Below are 14,063 nucleotides of genomic sequence, written 5' to 3'. Positions count from 1 at the left end.
ATACTTCTTTGCTGTGTTGGCCATCCTGACGCTGCTGGGCGTCCTGAACGGCCTCGTGCTGCTGCCTGTGCTGCTCTCTCTCATGGGACCGCCCGCTGAAGTCACCCCTGCCAACAACGCCAGCCGCATGGCCACCCCTTCCCCGGAGCCCCTCCCTCCTTCCATGAGTCACCACAGCTACTACGCCGGGCACAATCCCAGGGGCACGCGTCAGCAGGCTTTCTCGGAGTCGTCCGACTCGGAGTACTACTCGGAGACGACCACCACGTCTGGGATCGGCGAGGAGGAGTACAAGTACTGTGACAGGAGCGCATACATCACCCCGCCGACCGTTGCGCCAACCTCGCGCATCCTGCTTGAGGCAAGCAAGAACCCCAGCTTCCCCAAACTCACAGTAAGCCACCCTGTTTCTCTTTCTGTCAAAGCTGGATCTTCACTTCTCTTACTTGCGTCAGTGCATCAGTTAGTTGGGCAGTTCCCTAACCATATGAATTTTGCTAATTTCCTCTTTTGTAGGTAGTGAAGCCTTACGGTGAAAATCCAGGCACTCTGAAGGATCAGATGAGCGAGTCCGCCCAGAACGCAGTGAACTCGGTCAGCTCTCAGATCAGCAGATGGGACAGCAAGCACGAGTACCAGGGACCCAGGAGGCAACATTTACCCAGCAGCAGGTCCCACTGCCCTGGGAGGACTAATCACTCGGGCCTCGGGTCCCAGCAGTGCAGAGGGCCGCATCAAAACAGGACTAATGTTCCGGCCCACAGCACGGGAATACTGCAGCGGCCCAGCAATGCTGTTACCATGGTTACCGCCACAGCCTCTGTGACGGTGGCAGTGCACCCCAGTTTGCCGGGGTCGTACCAGGGTTACATGCACGAGGGCTTTGAAGACACTGAGTTGGACTCTTTTGAGGAGACAAAAAGGACTTCTCAGTCATTTGGGAAAGCCACACAATCTTACAAGACAGAGTCTTTGGAACTCCAAGACCTGGAATCTGTAGAAAAGAACCAGAATGAAGCTAACCAGGCTCGAGGTAATTAAGCTTCTTCCGAGGAAAAAACGTTTTCTGCATGAAAGTTACTCACTCTCAGATTAACCTGAAACACAATCATCCCCAATCTTATGGCATTGTCTTCCACCCTTCTGTGTTCCAGGTGGTCCTCGGATCCAAGCAGCCAAAGATTGCTAGACACTACCCAACCCCCACCCCTAATTTTTTTGTCTGGAATCTGTCTCTGGCTGTCTCTGGGAAGTCCCCATCTCCAGCCTTTCCACTTTGAACTGTAAATAGACCTCACACACAGACAAGAGGATTTATTTTAAAAAAAGATATTAAAAAGGTCTTGTTTAAAAAAAAATATATATATATAAATTTATAAATATATATTTTAATACTAAAAAGAGGGAAAACTTATTTAAAAGAGTACTGTATAACGTGTGTATTCTCTTGTATAAAAGACAGATGTATAAGAGGATTTGGGGGGTTGTCTCCTCCAGTGTATAGATACAAAATGTGTAAAAAGAGTGAAATGGTAAATATTAGGTTATTGAAAATGAAAGGTCAGTGTTTCTGTTCTTATTTTGCTGCTACACTTCAAATTTGAAATGGTTTGCCTTGAAAATATGCAGTACCCTCTTCCCCCAAATTGTAAATTGAAAAAAAAAACAAGATCTTACACTGCAGCCAATAGTAGGCTATTCTGTTTTTTTCAAAGGTGATGCCTTGTCTTTGATTGCACTGCACAAATGCAAACAAACAGAAATACCTGGACTCTGTTCTCATTTCCATGTCCTTTTGTCATACTGCCCCATATTTTGCATAGCAAGTAATCATGTGGGATTCCTTTGTTTTGTTTTGATGTTTTTTTTCCCCACAAGTTTGTATCTGCAAACACTTTTTTTAACAATAGCAACCATTGTGCCTTCGTGACGTTCTTCTCTGTTTAACTGTGCATTCAAATGTTCATGTTTTACATTTTAAATGTCAGTATCTGGGTGCGCCATATGTTCCCCTCATGTCAACCAACCATGCCTTCACTCTGAGGTTGCTTGTGGCCCCTTATAATTTAAGGGTGTTTTTCTTTGTTTGTTTTGTTATTGTTTTTATGTTGTTGTTCACAAGTTATGTCTAGATGGTAACAAACGAGTGAAAGGGACTCAGTTAACACTAGCTGAATCACCTTTCGTCATGGTCCTTAGCTGATGATGCACACATGGTTCACCAAGAGTGCGCGTACATGTAGCACATTTGTTTTGTCTGTTACCTGGGCTCACATTCTCCATCTTTAAATGTGCTGTGGGCCTGGTTCTGATGGGTGGCATGCAGCATGGTGGATGCTCTTGTGGAGGTCCACTACTGACAGCACCTCCATCATCCTCTCCAATCGCTACACTGTCACCTCATCTCTGTGTCATTTCTTTGCAGTTAACGTGTTTTACTACTTGAAGGAGTTGCGAGATAAACCTTTTAGGGTTTTTTATTTTTTTTTTTGGATTATGTTAAGCGGTTGGGTGCGCTGGAATTCTGTCATTCCATAACCCATCCCATGCGTAGACTCGGGAGGGGGCAATATGTGACAGATTTTCCTTTTTCCACCCAATTTCCTTCTGAAAGGGAATATACATGCAAAGGGAGGTTTTTTTTATTGTGTTGTTTACTCTGGTTGGCTGCTGTGGGGTTCAGCGTACACTGCCGAGGCCCCGTGCAATCATCATTGACTAGGTAGCGTGTTTCCACGAGGCCAGAGGGCAGGGAGGCAGAGGCAGGCAGAGGGGTTGCCGTGGAAAGGGCCTCGGGCCTCTCTGGTGCTCCACATAACAGCGGCCACATCACGTGGCTCAAGACAGTGCGTCTGTGAAGGCTTTACTGTCGCATGTTCATCTTCACTCAGTGCAGTGTTTATTGAGCAGGGGGGGGGGGGGGGTGGGGGGGGTTGAGGCAACGATCACACATTTCAGTATTGGTCACATCACTGCCAGTTACATAAAAAAAAGCAGGGACATGTATTAGATTTAAGTGGCAGCTTATGTTTTTCTAAGACAAGAAACTTTAAGTAGCTACTGAATCGCAAGAAGAAACTAAACAGAGTCAAGAAATCATCCTACATTCACAGCTAAACTACAGGAGTGTGTAAATTATAGGAGTGAAAAGGGCAGAGGGTGGGGTGGGGGGGGGGGGGGTCCTGCATAGGGTTGTAGTTTTATTTGAAATGTATGTCATGCCATATAAATTATTTAAATTAAATTTTTATTTTTGTAGTTTGTACAGATGTTAGTCATTTAGACTGAAGTTCTATTTTTAAAGAGTAAATATATTATAAATATAAATCTATCTATAAAAAATATATATATATAATTATATCTATTTGTTGCTGAGGTTTTGTTTTTGTTTTTGTTTTTGTTTTGATTTTGTTTTGAGGCCAGAGGAAGGAGTCCACAGTGGGTGGAAGTGGGGTGCTCCGCCCATGTTGTATTTGGTTCGGAGAGAACAGCACACTTGGAATATGAAGGAGAGGTGTGACTGACGCTGTCCACCTTCGTGTAGTTTCCTGGCCTTTCCTTCTTCATGAAAAGTCGATGATTTGTTTCTCTTTTTTTTGTTGATGTCTAAAACACTGTGACTTCAGAAAAAAACTATGTTCAACAAACAACAACAGAACTCTTGTGTGACCATAATTGTCCTTCACCCTTTATAGGAATTTAACTAACAAAATACATTAAAGAAAAAAACAGAAAAAAAAAATCCTGTCTTTTGTCTTTTTTTTGGGTTGCATTATGCTCTGCTAGGTGTTGCTTGGAACGCATTTCCCAGTAAACAGCAGAGGAATGTTCATCTCGGTGAAATCTTGTGTTCCTGAACCCGAGACATCCTGAGCTGCAGTTGCTTGAGATTCATGAGATAGAATAGCTGTGGTGTCGTAGGTGAGATACTTGAAACATGTCCGGGGGGTGGGTGGGGTGTGTGTGTGTGTGTGTGTGTGTGTGTGTGTGTGGAAAGAATGTGGCGAGTGAATCTACCTATCTGGTCTCGTTGCTCTGCATGGATGACTTAACAACCCCTTAGAGGCTAGGAGGAGTGAGCTATTGCAGAGGACTGAAGTCTTGGAGACGAGGCTCTTCAGATTTACCTGAGGGGCCGAGCCTTCTCACTTCCTGTTTGATTGTTATGACTCACAGGAGCGGGCGGCTGCCCCTCCCCCCCACCCCCAGCACAACATGGCCACCTATGGAGATGAAAGGCGTGTGCTGTGTGCTGTAAATTCCTTCGCTTCCCACAACAGCAGCTCATCTGTCAGCTACCCTGGACCTGTCTGAATCTGATACCTCTCCCTGGCTTTTGAAGTTACTGTCATGGCCCCCAGAGCGATTGGTAGACAGAGAGAGGTAGAGAGAGAGAGAGAGAGAGAGAGAGAGAGAGAGAGAGAGGGTGGGTGCAAGTGTGGCCTCCTGGATGGTGCCGTACGCAGCTTGACTGATCCCTGTTTAGAGGATCAAGTTACGTGTGTAGGACTAGCTGTGAGTTCTAGCTTCAAGAATAATGACAGTGGCTACAGCTTTGATCACATTCCTGTGTAGCCACGCACCACAGCTCGTATGGAGAATACCAAACCTCATGCTGTGGAGTGATTCCAGTATCTAAGAATTTAAGGTCTAATGGTTTATTTTGCGACCCTGTTGTTTTGAGAGTTACGACTTTAGAGGTCACCCCGTCAGTGTTTGCAGTCAATGCAGTCTAGCCCTGAAACCACACTTATTATTAAACTTCATGAAAAAATGTTGCATTGCTTTTGGATAAAAGTATTTTAGACACAGAGTTCCCTGTCACTAATTACATGCCATTGGCATCTGGCAGGGGGAGGTTGGTGTGTGTGTGGGTGAGCGAGTGTGTGTGCGTGTGTGCGTGTACGTGTGTGTGTGTGTGTTAGGCTTCACTGGAGGTCCAGAGGATGATTAACAATTTCCACTGGAAGTATTTAGATGTTGGGGTCTGACGTAGGCTAACGGGCCCTTCCTGTGGACCTCATTGATGTGCCGTGGCGTGTTGGCATGCAGAGTGTGCTGATGGGAGCCGTGATAAAGCCACTTCATTCATGTCCTGCTGGTCGAGGCACAGGAGCCAAGCATCGTGAGTGGCATCATGGGGGGCAGGACACAAGCAATTTGTGTGTGTGTGTGTGTGTGTGTGTGTTGGGGGAGGGCTGTAGAGGGAGGAACCTCTGTGTCTCTTCTCCCCACTCATTTCTGCAAACTTTATCAGCGCAGATTAGTGCGGAAACTGACAAAGAGATGAGAGAGCAACATGGACCCCGGAGAGACAGAGAAAGTGTGTATGCATGTGTGTGTGTGTGTGTGTGTGTGTATAAGTATGTGTGTGGTTTCGGTGGGGGGAGGTCAGGGCATGAGCCAACAGCTGGTACTAGCTGAAAGGACTCATCCCCCCCATTCCCCGTATATAGCCTGCAATATGGGTTAGTGAGATAACAGCTGACATCTTTAACAACAGATAGCTGCATCTAGGTGGCATAAGCTTAGGGCTACACAGGCCCCTTTAAAGGACTGGCCCAGGGAGCAGGAGGAGGAGGAGGAGGAGGAGGAGGAGGAGGAGGAGGAGGAGGAGGAGGAGGCTGGAGAGAGAGAACAAAAGAGCAAACACATGATCTGCTGGGCTACTTGGGTGGCCAGAGGATGAGCGCCCATTGTTGTTTGAATTCAATAGGGCTGATTAGTCTGACGTGTGTATGTGTGTGTGTCTCTGTGTGTGTTAGTCAGGACTGTGTGTGGTTTACTATTTTGTCTGGCTCTGATTTTTAGTTCACACTCACAAAGCCTTGGGGGGAAAAAACTGTCAAAAGCTGAGAGATGAAAAAAAAAAAATCCCAAATCCATCTCTACAGTGAGTCTTCCATTATTACATTACAGTGACTTTTTTGGTCTTTGCATTTTTGTCGTTCCTTGCTACATCCAGAATGACCTGCGTTTGCCAGACGTGAGGGCCCATGCCTGCATGCATGGTGGTTTCTGGTGAAAGCGAGAATAACGGTATTTTAAAACTTCTCCAGCACGGGGCTGCAACTCTTTCTGTGGTGTTCTTTAAAGTGTGACGCACAGCGTGCCTACAGTTCCTTGCATGTGTCATCTTACATCTATATGGATATTTGAGACGGCCAACTGTCCAAGTCAACCCTTTGACTTCACTTTATCATACAGAGAATGGATCAATATTTACAAAACTCTCTTCAGACCAACAAATGTGTTTGGAATGTATTGCTGCCGTCTGACTGAAGGAACAATATGAATTTTCAGACAGGCCCCTGCAGTGTAAACATGTTTTAAATAAACAGGAACCAACATAATGCCTTTTTAATTGATTCATTCTGGGCTGCGATGTTTACAGAAGGGCCTAAATATGAGCTCGTAATGCAAACCCAGTGTTTAGAAGTGGTTTGTTTGGTTGAAACAATAACAATCTGAATGCCAGCCACATTTGGGGTTGCATTTTGTGTGCCTGCAAAGGGGCTCCATTCGGGAAGCTAATCTCACTAGGCTGCTCTCTACAAATTGCACACCACACTCCAGGGTACAAAATAGACAGAGTTCTAAATTGGAGGGGGAATAATCATAAGGTGGTGCACACTGTATGGCAGCTTGGGTTAAAAGCACGCCTTGGATTATAATTAAACACATGCGAGAGGTAATAAAACCTAATGAAGGCAGAGGAGAGACTGGCACAGCCATTTTATGTGGCCAGCAAAACATGTTGTGTTGCACTGGGGAGAGCTGTGCCATATGTGTCCTTGTGTGTTCTGGGCTTTCTTTTTCTCTTCATGAACACCCAGTAGAGGTTTTTTTACTCCATATATACGCACATTACAAAAGCCCCCCTATTTATTTTGTCTTTATTTTAAAATTGTTCAAATAGGTGAGTGTGAAAGTTACAATAGTGCACAATAGAGCGCCAAATAGGTGGGTGGACCAGACGGTTAATTCTGTTTTAAATTAATTTACTCCATTATGACAAAATACACACAATAGTGCAGTATGCAATAACAGTTATGACCACCAGGGGGATCTATTCAGGAGAACTTGGTGAGTTGGTGAGACACAATGATTAGCTCATTGAGGGTAGTTGTTTTAAACAGCCAGAGTAAAATAATCTTGTGTGGGGGAAAAAATGTGATCCGTCTGTTCTTACAGCCACTTCACGCTAAAAATACATTTCAAGCAAAGCTTAGATCTGTAAATGTAACTGCATTAGTCCTTCATTGAGCAATTGCAAAAATGCTAATGCATCTGTGCCCACCCCAAGTGAATGGGCAGAGTGGAGTTCTTGAAGTCACACGGAGAGATGTATTTAATCTGGCATGTTAGGCCCAAAGGGGTTCGCCTGTGGCAGGAGGAGGCCCAATATCCAAAACAACATGGCTCTCAACACCTACATCCATCACTGCTGCACTGCAGTGGAATGAGGCAGTCTCTTATTCCCTCACACTCTTTGTGTGTGTGTGTGTGTGTGTGTGCGGGTGTGTCAGTGTGTGTTTCTGTGAGTGTTCGTGCATGCATGTATGCACGTGTGTGAATGTGTGTGTGTGTGTGTGTGAGTGTGTGTGTGTGTGTGTGTGTGTGTGTGTGTGTGTGTGTGTGTGTGTGTGTGTGTGTGTGTGTGTGTGTGTGTGTGTGTGTGTGTCTGCCCCTGCACTGACTCACTGAGGGCCCAGTGGACCACACCGGCCTCATGCTCAACATGTAGACTCTGGGCCAAGCCCTGTCTTCCGAGACACACATGGATTTCTTATTAACCATATTTAAGATTCATTGAGCCACTGCCCTTTCCAATAGGGCAAGGTACATTTTTGTCTCTCTCTTAAGCGTGAAAGATGACAACAGTGCTGAATCTTATATGAAGCAAACACTCTCCCCCTGCAACTATATCTAGAATTCGTTTTTTTTAATACATATTGAGAAAGTTACTGAACATAGTATTCTTTGGAAGCAACATTATGATTATTCTAACTATTATACCTCAGTCTCACCAGTGCTGAAGGCTTCTACAAGACTTCTGAAGTAAAAGGATAAAGAAACGTGCCCAGATGGGGAAACCCAGACTCTTAAATAGCGTGCAGAAGGGGAAATCTGCACGGGTGTTGCCACGCTTTCCAATAAATCACTCAAATCTGCACACCACTCACAGAGGCTTTTGAAAATCAGACCAACATTGTGTGATAAATAATCCTGTGTATGATGATAAATGACCAAGTTAGCAGAACACACATAACTTTTGATTCAGTACCAGTACTGCTAGTCTGCCTTTCTTCAGTAGTATTGTTATGTTTTTGTCCGTCCTAGTACGTCTGGATTTCTGGTCAAAGATAATGCGCTCTGTGTTTGTTTTCATTATCCGTGCCACTCTTGTGTTACCCATAAAACCACAGTCCCCCCATCTGCAGGCGTGGTGTGGAGTGGTGTGTCTCTACTTTCCATTATTCAAAAAAAATATACATACTTTTTTCCATTTCAAATTTTAACACTTTGATGAAGACGGAGCATTGTATGAGCCACAATTAAACTCTACACTGTATAAAATAACACATTGTGTTATTCGACACAGACTGTAATAAAGTGTATTCAGTCAAATCCAACAAACATCTGACCCGTTAAATGGACAGATAGGTCTAAGCAACACATCAAAACTTCAGCCACCCAATGAGAGAGCACTGTTGAGTCAACGTGTTGAACGTACCTTGAGACCTCAAGGACAAGCAGAGGGGAAAGAGCAAGGGAGATGTCTGCCTGTGATATGTGAGTGCACCCTGGTGGCCATGGCACATCACACGGGGGGAGCAATTCAGGTTGTTCAGTCAAATCTGAGAACGAATCTAGGGCAGCAGCAAACCACACTTTTGAAGCTGTCAAAAAGATGCCTGAAGGCAAGGGGAATGTAAGGAAACTTTTAATTTTTTTTTAAAGCCAACAGGTATTGCTTTGACTATGAGACATACTGCTGGAGGTTTCTAAGGTACTTGTCATGAACAACAATGTTAAGCTATCACCACAATTACATGGTGAAAAAGCAGATCATTCTAGGTTTCTTGGGTGTTTTTTTGTCCTGACTATGTGAAACTTAGCTCACAGCTTTGAGCTTTTCTCCAACTACTACAGAGCCTGGAGCAGTTTCAAAGTCCAGAGTATTTCTTCAGAGTATACTGTATGGATTACATCCAACACAACATGGGAGACTTACTAAATGCTGTCACAAAAAGTGTAAATTGCCATTGCTGACCCTTAAGGGTACTTTATGGCAAATCTTGAATGACGCCAAATCAATATACACATTTTATCACATTCCCTGAGTTCATAAAGAACAGGACAGTTGCCTGTGTACAAACAGAAACTTCCAGCATCCCTCAGCAGCATAGTAAAAGTTCCATTTTGGGAAATATGAGTAAATAGAATTATGGGGAAAAAATATCAAACTTTGCTTATACACTTTGGTTGTGACTACCTATATAATAACCATACACAGTAAGGCATGCTTTGGGGGGGGGGGTAAATATCTAGTGTGGAAGGATTCTAATTAATCTTGCCCCAGCCACAGATAACAGCCAAGAAGTAAAAGACAAGACCAGGGAATTATATAAACAAACAAATAAACAAATAAAAAAAAACAAATTAGGTCAAGTGAAAAAGAACACCAAGAGTTGTGCTGCGCTCCCCACCAATTCAGGCCTCGCTGGGTGGTTCAGCTGTTTATTTAGTCTGTGGAGGTGATGGGAACCAAGCAGTGGCCACTGCCAATTTTCTGCACACTGAGAAAATACTCATGTGGACAGCTGGAATCCAGGGAGCAGAGTGAAACAGACTCGGGGCCAACAGACACAAACCTCTGCTCACATGAAACACATTTCCAGATTGAATACCTCGCATGTGTCCCCTAGCCTGCTGACCCCCTCTCCTTTTGAAAAATTCCTGAAGATTCACCTGGGGAGAAGAAGACACAATATTGTGCATCATAAAATGCAGCAGGCATGGGCTGCCCATCTTCGGCTCAGATGAAAGATTCCCAATCGTCAGTGACATAACAGGTCACAGGAGGTGTGTGTGTGTGTTTTTTGTAGGAATGACAGACTAGATTACAGTGGCCAACGGTGTTCTGCGGCAAACATCGTGTGGATTCAATTATTGGCAGTTCTAGTGGATTGTTCTCCAGATTTGATGTTTGCAGCTTGCCAAAGTGAAGTGGGGTGGAGGTTATTGCCATATAATAGCAGGTTAAAATATCAAAAACTACCGTCTCAGAGGGTCAATTGTTATGTAACATGGAAGAAAGACCTTGTATTTCAGCCAACAGTAAATTTTGACCTCATGAAAAAAAAACCAGCACAAAAAAGGGTGACTAGTGGGAGTCTATGCAACCATACAGTAAATTATGACAACTGTGATAACATTGTATTGGTGAATTTAACTGATAAATTGAACAACTGAACTGCAAAGAATGAATCATTAAAGGGGGGTTCTTCCAGGGAGTAACTGCATCTTTTCTTGTGGAGATTGGGTTAAGATGAATCTGTGGGTAAGTTAAACCACCAACTGTATCTGGGCATCTATACAATTTTTTTGTCATGTGACCCTTAAATTTAGTTTGTATTCTCGATTTTCATCTTGCTGAGGAAGAAAAAAATCAAGTGATAAGCATATTTTTGTACACATTTATTTATGTATTGGCATATCAGGTATAATCAGTCTCATGTCAAAAGTATTTTTTCAGTTTAAAAAGTTATATCAGATATGTTGATGAATTGGCAGTGTGTAAAAACATGTGAGTACATTAGCAGAAGTGAAGCTCTGGGTTGCTAGAGTAAGCACTTTTCTCAAAATGGTAGATGTGGAGCAAATCGAGCCAGAGCCTTGGGGGTTAGATGAACCCCTGGTTTACATGAAGTTAAGTCAAATATTTGGTGTTTAAATGACTGTTTATCCTAATTAATCTGACATTATATTTCATATTTTTGATGTAGCATATTAGTGGTCATGCAAGGTAATTACAGAAGAAAAACAGATAGGGGCTCCACAGTCTTGTGCAAGTAGCCCAAGATTGTGTGAACCTCCTTGTGGAGGACGTAGAAGCATCACTCGTTTTGCCATTTTGAATAGCATCTTCCTTAAATATGTGTGTGAGAGAGAGAGAGAGAGAGAGATTTTCACATGGCTTAACTTACCCTGTCAGCTGAATCAACTTACCGGCCCATATTTTGTCAGCACACGACACTGATGGCACACATCCGGAACTTGTGTTGTATACATTAGTTTTATCTCTGTCTCATATTCCCTTGGCTATAGGTCAACTTAAGTTTTTATAAAAATGGATCATCTTGCCTCACTCTCCCCTATGTGTTTAATGGCCGAGAAACAAGGATAGATAAATACACATCCAGAGTGACTACTTTGGCACCCCTACAAAAGGCACCCAGTTTACCCAGTAAACATTCAATTTCTAGTCTTTTTTACACGCAGTAAGTTTCAATACCTCCATACCATTACATATCGACATTCAAGGAGCAAAGATGAGACGTCCTTGTGGTGTGAGAACTGATAGAAAATCGATAACAACAACAATCAACGCCATTTTCTTTATTTTTTGAAACCTACAATAAATAAAGCAGGATTCCAGTCAATGGAAAAATGGCCTCTCCACACCGGCGATTTTTGTTGTTTACGATTTTCTATCAGTTCTCACCACACAACGACGTCTCATCTTTGCTCCTTGAATGTCGATATGTAATGGTATGGAGTTATTGAAACTTACTACGTGTAAAAAAGACTAGAAATTGAATGTTTATTTTTCATTGAATGTTTATATAAAGTTGCACTGGGTGCCTTTAAACCTAGTGGTAATGCAGTGGCTTCTAATAAATGTGTCTGTTCATTGATGTTTTCAGTAGTGAACAAGAAGGTGTAAGCAGCTACTATTGTAGATACTAGTCCTACAGTAGGCTACTTGAGGAAATGTACTTCACTGTCAGTTGCTTCCCACCAATGGGCCTTTAAGCTACTCACGTTTCTAATTTGTAAGTCGTTTACATTAAGGGTGGAGTCGTTTATTGTAATTTCAGAGGTGAGCTTGTTTAAATGCAGTGTACAAAATTGAATTTTATGGCGAGAAAATGTTATAACATGCAAATAGGCCTGGGCGATATGGAAAAAAACATATATTACGATATGGATTATTTTATATCACGATAGCGATATATATCACGATAATGATATAATAATGGAAAAAATGTAGCGGGAGCATTAATCCGCTACTAAAATGATGTGTATAGAGTGAGTGTAACTAAGATCTCACTCCCCTGTAATATTGACTAATATTAAATATAATGAAGAGATAAAAGCCATTCAGTATTAAATAAGACATGTACTAATATTAATTATTATAAATAGATACATTCAATGAACCTACTCTAAATATTTGCTTTAATAACTATTTTCATACCCATTCAATATCAGTGGCCTAATGCCCAATCACTCTCTCGTTCACGCTTGCTATAAATATACAATCAATAAACAACTTAACTAATGCAATAACAATATGGCAATACAATCCCGATGTATTTTACAGTTCTTTGTGTTCCGAATAGATGTATGAGTTCAGAGTTCAAAAGTCGATGGTCACAGCTCAGAATACGTACGATGACGTATTTGTCAATCCACAGAGTGCTGTGCCGCTCCGGCAAGCGGCTGTGCTGGCGGTGTGTGTGAGCGATACGAATGTTTGTATAATGCCGTTCCGTTCGGGAAGGAGCTCCTTGTTATGTATGTGTGTGTAATGTCAGGATAATAACTCCATAAAACTGGAACCCAGTACCTCGATGGTCCAGAGAGATGGGTCAAACTGAGTTGTCCGTGGATGGCAGGGCAAAGAGCGTCAATCAGAAGGTAGAGTAGACCCAGGGCTAGCTGCTAACCGTCTGTCCGTTACCAGGGAAACCAGCGACACACCGTTGAATCTCAACTAGCAGCGATAGCTAAACGTTGCTAGCAGCCACTGAAGCTGCCAGCTGACTGTATTATGAAAAAAAGTTTATCACGATAGAAACGATAGAGGAGAAAGGTCACGATAGACACGTTTCTATCGTCCTCACGATATATATCGTCATATCGCCCAGCCCTACATGCAAATGTAAGCAAACCTTCTGTCCTTAGAGCAACAGGTAACCAAAGCTAAAGTTTGCAGTTGCTAATCATGCCAACTGCATAGTAGCAATTGCGTTCTGGCTGTATCCGAATGTAGCCTAACTTGCTTCTGGTCACGTTTTGGAATCTAAGATTTTGTAGGTTTAAGCTTTGCTATGGCTCCTCTGATATTTATTTTCGTTGTTCTTAAAATAGCTGCACATTTACGAGTTAAAAAGCGGGACCAATGTCGGATTTGTAACTGTTACAGCTAACATTATAGTGCAGGCTAATATCAAAGCCCGTATATACCCTATATTGCTAACATCCTTGGTTAAGCCAAAGTGTGGAAACGTCCTTTATCTGTGGTATAGCCTTGGGTGTGGTAGAAATTACATTTGTCAAAAGAGGGCCTTGGATACGTCTTACCTAGCCTGTGCTCGCCGGAAGTCTGATATGTTGGTGTAAAACTGGACGTGTACTTTAAAAGTGTTGGTCACTAGATGTGATTAAGTAGGCTAATGCATTTTTATATGTCAATATTCAGATATGCCACCTTTTAGCTTCCACATTGTACCTCCATGCGGAGGGAGAACCTAACATACCAAACTTACAACATAGCCTACTAACTACACTGATGACGCCATTGAGATCCAGTCGGCCTTGGTTTGTGTATTGGATGAGAGCATGTAAAGATACAAGACTGATGCCCGTTCATCATGGCTTAAATACTTCCACGGAGGTACAAGAAATGGCAATATTGCTAGACATACCACAAACTGTTTGGCAACTGACGCTCACTTGTCTTGTGCAGGCTGATTGCCTTTCAGGGAACAAAGGGCAGCCTCTTGCTGCCTGTGCATGAAATAGTGGGAACTTTTTCTGATTAGACTTGG

The 14,063-nt window shown here is 42.9% G+C and overlaps 1 protein-coding gene across 1 annotated transcript in view; it reads left to right on the top strand.

The window, feature by feature from the left end:
* ptch2 (patched 2) overlaps window positions 1-1,189 on the top strand; it is a gene marked incomplete at both ends in the record, with an annotated part of 29,237 nt that extends 28,048 nt beyond the window's left edge. The window contains 3 exons of the mRNA XM_080836099.1: window positions 1-394; window positions 517-1,033; window positions 1,155-1,189. Coding sequence (XP_080692225.1) covers window positions 1-394; window positions 517-1,033; window positions 1,155-1,189 — 946 coding nt within the window. The remainder of the gene's footprint in view (window positions 395-516; window positions 1,034-1,154) is intronic.
* Between the last annotated feature and the right edge of the window lie 12,874 nt (window positions 1,190-14,063).

Source organism: Sprattus sprattus (assembly GCF_963457725.1).
Source record: "Sprattus sprattus genome assembly, chromosome: 4".
Taxonomy (NCBI): Eukaryota; Metazoa; Chordata; class Actinopteri; order Clupeiformes; family Clupeidae; genus Sprattus; species Sprattus sprattus.
The sequence above is the reverse complement of the archived record's forward strand: the minus strand, read 5'-3'. Positions and strand labels throughout refer to the sequence as shown.